General features: G+C 51.3%; 1 protein-coding gene across 3 annotated transcripts in view; it reads right to left on the bottom strand.

Moving 5' to 3' along the window:
- Nucleotides 1–1195: 1195 nt before the first annotated feature.
- The window catches only part of MMAA (metabolism of cobalamin associated A), a 30219-nt gene continuing 24823 nt past the window's right edge, over nucleotides 1196–6591 (bottom strand). For 2 of the 3 annotated variants that reach the window (XM_084757361.1, XM_084757362.1), the window contains 3 exons: nucleotides 5957–6042; nucleotides 2434–2583; nucleotides 1196–1506 (listed from right to left, as the gene is read on the bottom strand). In XM_084757361.1, coding sequence (XP_084613487.1) covers nucleotides 1219–1506; nucleotides 2434–2583; nucleotides 5957–6042 — 524 coding nt within the window. In that variant the 3' untranslated portion in view covers nucleotides 1196–1218. The remainder of the gene's footprint in view (nucleotides 1507–2433; nucleotides 2584–5956; nucleotides 6043–6591) is intronic. The other variant, XM_084757363.1, reaches the window with a different exon arrangement.

The following is a 6591-nucleotide window of genomic DNA, read 5'->3' as shown; positions in this document are numbered from 1 at the left end:
TTAAGGGCCTGCCTCAGAACCCAAACAGGAGTTGAGCATCATGCTTTGTGCCCATAAGACTCCCCTGGAAAGCTGTCGATGGTGGTGGGGCTGGAGAGGCTGCTGGGGCTAGCTGAATTGCTGAGTTCCAGATTCAAGGACATTTTCTAAAATAATGATGATGACGATGATGATGATGATGATGATGATGATGGGGATGGGGATGATGATGATGATGGGGATGATGATGGTGGTGGTGATGATGATGATGTGGATAAGCTAGGCATCGTGCACACCTTTAATCCCAATACTGAGGAGGACGAGGAAGGTGGGGAAGCTGGGTCAACATAGTGAAATCAAGGCTGGATAGGGATACACAATAAGAATCTATCTCAAAAAAAAAAAAATTGGCCAGCAATAGAACACATGCAAACATACTCAATGATGACCTATTATTACCACATGCAAGTATACAATATGTCTATATATATATATATATATATATATATATAGAGAGAGAGAGAGAGAGAGAGAGAGAGAGAGAGAGAGAGGAGAGAGAGGGAGAGAGAGAGAGAGAAGTAGATCCAATGTGAAGTAACCTGGCCAAGACAAGACTAGAAACATCTCTTAATTTTCAAACCGAGTTGGCCTGGCCTGTCCTGTCCTCTCTCCCCGAGTCTCTAGGGAGCTTGGGGCCCACATCTGTAGCTGATGTTCCCTTTCTACTGTCACAGAGAGCAAAGTCCAGCCAAGTGGAGCTTGAAAACTGGATTCGCATCATTCCTGCTGTTTTGTTACAAGTACACACGGCCACTTCAGAAATTCTTGGAATAGTCTGGTACACTAAATGCCAATCAAAACCCTCAGTTCTAAGAAAACTGGGGTGTGCTGTTCTGGCCTCAAATAAGTTTTCAGAAATGTGGTGATTCTGGCTTGTATTTTCTCCAGCAGCTCAGAGAAGTGAGAATTGATGTGTGCGCCTTCCTCTTCTCCTCAGCTCCCTCCACCTCTTACTCTGCAGGCCAGCATGCCAGGGCATAAGGAAAGGATGGAGTGGGACCAGCCCTACACAGCAGGCTCTCACAGTGTGGTGCATGTCTAACCACCTTCAAGGTCACAAGCAGTTCAGACAAGTCAGCTGGGGTGTGATACAGGAATCCCAGTATAAACTCACAGGTGCTATTTTAGATATTAAGTGCTCGAGGAAACTTTATAATATGATTGTGCAGGAAAAATTTATTAGTGTGTGCTTTTAAAAGCTTTCAACAGTAAGTCTGCTGCTAGTCCTGGGGAGAGGGCCCCGCTGACGACCTTTCTCTCCATCAGGGGAAGCTGCTCTCGGATGCTGGGATGGGCCCTAAAGTGCTCCAAGACGTTCTCCTGGATGAGGTTCCACATCCAGACTTTCTGCTGCTTCTGCCTCTTGGTGGCCAGCTCCCCGCTGCTCAGCATCAGGTCCTGAAATTCTCTCATTGCATCCCACACCTCACCGATGCCCTCTCCACTTCTGGCAGAAATGCGCATTACCTGTTGAGAGGACGGAACCCGAACTGTCATTTCACGGGAAATCTGAGATCTGCCGATTAATTCTTACAGGTGGTGGAAACAGATGAATGACCAAATTGAGGCGTCACTGCTCTGTGAAAGCAAACATGCTGGCAAACATCGCAGCAAGCGCCTCAGAAGACCAATGGTGTGGCAGAAGGAAGACATCAATCTAAGGCCTAACTTTTCAGCCCAGACAGTTATTTTAACTTAGGACGGCTCAGATAATCCCAGGGGACTCATCTGCTCATGGGATGAACAGAGGCAATGGGAGGCCTGAGTCAAGCGAAGCGAGGAAGAGCTCCATTCCCTGTCTAGTCAGTGCAAGGCTGAGTAAGCGGCCAGCACCTCCATGGACAAGATGGCGTAGGCCCCACACAGGAGTCACCGGAGAAGCCAGCAGTAAGAAAGGGCCCACTGCTCTCATGCTGACCATGGCATACTCTGTCCTAAGATGGCGTCCTCCTACAGAGAGGCTGCCAGCGTCAGTGGACTGCATTGCTTCTTCCTACATCATTTTTCTTCCTTTCCTTAGCTTACTGAAAATCATGTGGCTGGAAGCATCACATCCCAAGCCTTTGCTCTGCTGCCCAGGTCCTAACATGATCAAACCATGAAGTGCTCCCTAACCTTAAGGACAGTTCCTCTCAGGACGGGCCTCCTATTACTCTCAAATGGTTCACACCAAGTGTTGAGCAGTCTTATCTACTACCTCACTCTAGCTTTTGACATCCTGTGGTTGAAATATTATATTTAAAATCAGTGCTACAAACTTTGGCTTTGTCGTATTTTCAAAGTGTAGTGTTTACACTGAAGCAAAGGCTCATCGTGTGTCCGGCCTGGCCCTGCACCCTCTCTCCTACGGTGCACAGGCTACTCCGTGAAAAACAGAAAGGCGTGCAAGCCAACCTTTGGTCTCCAGACTTCTGAGCGCCTGCGGAGCAACTTCAGGGCACTCACGTACTCGGCCTGGATCCGGCGGGCTGGCACAACCAGGTCTCCATCAGCTTTAGTTATAACTACCAGGTCCGCCATCTCAATTATACCCCTCTTGATGCCCTAGAGAGAGCAGAGGAGCTGTGTTTAGCAGGAGCATCCCGTTTACTCTCGACCAGAATGGGAACAAGACAACCAGTAGATGCTGTGGCTTCAAACTCACAGTTTTTCTGTATCTTCCTAAGTTCCATGTGCCAGGAATAAAAATTATTTGGCAAAAATTACCTAGATGTACCAGCTCTTGGTATTATGAAAGTCATCTGTAATATCCCTTCCAAATTTAAGGACTAATTTCATGAAATATATCCAGATGATCAAGACAAAACCTGACGGTGGCAGGAGGCAGCTCACAGCAGCTCATGGAAGTAAGAGGCAGCTGCCCAGTGCACAGGAAGTAGGAACAATGGTAAATGACAAGCTACTCATGTAGCCCAAGTACAGGGAAGGGAAATTATTTGATCAGTAGCCCACAAAGTAGGTAAGGCAAAGTAAGAGAATAAATCAAGGTGACAGTGACATATGACCACTGCCTGGACTGGATGAGCAAAGTTTAACTGTCTCCACATGAGTCAAGGAGACACACAACAGTGTGGGGGCTCCTCACTGGTTTGGCTCATGATGTGCTCAAAGGATGACGAGTCTCAGAAAAGAGTACCTCAGCTCCTATTCACTTCCCAGCTTACGTCCCACAAAAGGCCGCTAAACAGCACGAGGGGACACACCCCTCTCCTGGGACAACGCCTCCCACTCTACAGGTCTTTCTCCTCGATAAAAATCAATGTTCACATGCTCACCCCTTATTCTTCATCAACAAGAGACAATTAACTCCACGGCCACTGGCTTAGGGTCCTCTGGTGACTGTTGAGCATCTAATACCTTAGTCTCCTGGGTTAAGCCCACCAGAGCCAAGAAAGGATTTTAACAGAAAAACAGACTTTTTTACATGATCATGGTGTATCTGTCCCCCTCCCACCCACACAGAACCCCACCCACTGCACACACAGAGACCCCTCCCACCCACACAGAACTCCACCCACTGCACACACAGAGACCCCACACACACACACAGAACCCCACCCACTGCACACACAGAGACCCCACACACCCACTGCACACACAGAGACCCCACACACCCACGCAGAACCCCACCCACTGCACACACAGAGACCCCACACACCCACGCAGAACCCCACCCACTGCACACACAGAGACCCCACACACCCACGCAGAACCCCACCCACTGCACACACAGAGACCCCACACACCCACGCAGAACCCCACCCACTGCACACACAGAGACCCCACACACCCACGCAGAACCCCACCCACTGCACACACAGAGACCCCACACACCCACGCAGAACCCCACCCACTGCACACACAGAGACCCCACACACCCACGCAGAACCCCACCCACTGCACACACAGAGACCCCACACACCCACACAGAACCCCCACCCATTGCACACACAGAGACCCCACACACCCACACAGAACCCCCACCCATTGCACACACAGAGACCCCACACACCCACACAGAACCCCACCCACTGCGCACACAGGGACCCCACACACACACACAGAACCCCACCCACTGCGCACACAGGGACCCCACACACGCACGCAGAACCCCACCCACTGCACACACAGAGACCCCACACACCCACGCAGAACCCCACCCACTGCACACACAGAGACCCCACACACCCACGCAGAACCCCACCCACTGCACACACAGAGACCCCACACACCCACGCAGAACCCCACCCACTGCACACACAGAGACCCCACACACCCACGCAGAACCCCACCCACTGCACACACAGAGACCCCACACACCCACGCAGAACCCCACCCACTGCACACACAGAGACCCCACACACCCACGCAGAACCCCACCCACTGCACACACAGAGACCCCACACACCCACACAGAACCCCCACCCATTGCACACACAGAGACCTCACACACCCACACAGAACCCCCACCCATTGCACACACAGAGACCCCACACACCCACACAGAACCCCACCCACTGCGCACACAGGGACCCCACACACCCACACAGAACCCCACCCACTGCACACACAGAGACCCCTCCCACCCACACAGAACTCCACCCACTGCACACACAGAGACCCCACACACCCACACAGAACCCCACCCACTGCACACACAGAGACCCCACACACCCACTGCACACACAAAGACCCCACACACCCACGCAGAACCCCACCCACTGCACACACAGAGACCCCACACACCCACGCAGAACCCCACCCACTGCACACACAGAGACCCCACACACCCACGCAGAACCCCACCCACTGCACACACAGAGACCCCACACACCCACGCAGAACCCCACCCACTGCACACACAGAGACCCCACACACCCACGCAGAACCCCACCCACTGCACACACAGAGACCCCACACACCCACGCAGAACCCCCACCCATTGCACACACAGAGACCCCACACACCCACACAGAACCCCCACCCATTGCACACACAGAGACCCCACACACCCACACAGAACCCCACCCACTGCGCACACAGGGACCCCACACACCCACACAGAACCCCACCCACTGCACACACAGAGACCCCACACACCCACACAGAACCCCACCCACTGCACACACAGAGACCCCACACACCCACACAGAACCCCACCCACTGCACACACAGAGACCCCACACACCCACACAGAACCCCACCCACTGCACACACAGAGACCCCACACACCCACACAGAACCCCACCCACTGCACACACAGAGACCCCACACACCCACACAGAACCCCACCCACTGCACACACAGAGACCCCACACACCCACACAGACTTCTTTGGGTGGGTGTATCCCAGTATCGGGGTGTTTACTCTTCACTGGGCTAGCCTTTGTCATAAACCTATGATTACAGAACCTTCTTGAATTTTGTGAGTTATTCTAATGAATTACTGAACCTGAGAGAAAGTGGGAACTGTCAGCTTTGTAGCCAGTTCCTCAATGGTACACATGGCCTGGAAACCCAGCTGGTGTCTAAACTGGATGGGTACGGTGAAGACTTGAGCTGGCTAATGAGGAGACGACGGGGTGGGGGAGTGCTAGCCTCTTACACAGTATGTAGACTACACAGTGATACGGCATGGATTCTTTTTGAGCCAAGTGTTCTACAAACACACTTGATGCTGTGGTCCCTCTGGGCCAAAGCCCTCCCGGTATTCCAGTCTCTTCCATGCTGAACAGGAAGAAGTTTAAGTTGTATGAATAGCTCTGAGTCACATCTTTTATTACTGTCAGTTCAGAAAAAGACATGTAGAGAGAATTTGTTCTTCATACGCTATCTTCAACTGATTTTACAACAACACCACACTGCACACTTGCACTTCAGAGCTGTGACCTGAGAGTGGGGACGCGGAAGCCATTACCTGCAGCTCATCCCCTCCTGCTGGTGGCAGCAATAAAACAAACATGTCAACCATGTCAGCAACAGCAAACTCCGACTGCCCCACACCTGGAATTTTAAATTACAACTTTACTGAAAATATTCACTTATTATTCTTTTTTCAAAGTTACTGGCTCATTTACATTCTACCTCATTCAATTCCTCATCTTCATAGTTATGCATTAACCCTTTAAAGCCCTGTTATAACTAAACACCTAAGACTTGAGAAGGAATAAAAGCTTCTTTGCTCAGAGTTCTGCAGTGGCAAACGCAAGCGCACAAGCCAGCATCGACTCAGACAGCATCACATGGGGAGACAGGGCAAGCAGACCGATGCACGTGTCTTTTCTGCTTCTTAAGAAGCCACGGGCACCATTGCAGGGCCTCGTGCTCACCACCTTACCTAATGCCAGTTACTCCCAAAGGCCCCACCTCCAAATGAATCAGCATGCTTTTGGACTAAGTTGCTGACACACGGTCCTTTGCTCGCTAAACCAAAGCTTTGGATGGAAACCTTATAGACTTCCATTCTCTGCTACCTTGAAGCTTTCTCTTGCCTTCTCCTTCATCAGCAAGTGGTTTGAACACTGATTCTAGTCCTAAAGCATGTCTACCAAA

This window comes from Acomys minous (assembly GCF_964271855.1).
Source record: "Acomys minous genome assembly, chromosome: 14".
Classification (NCBI taxonomy): Eukaryota; Metazoa; Chordata; class Mammalia; order Rodentia; family Muridae; genus Acomys; species Acomys minous.
Note: the sequence above shows the minus strand (reverse complement) of the source record. Positions and strands in the feature narration are given on the sequence as shown.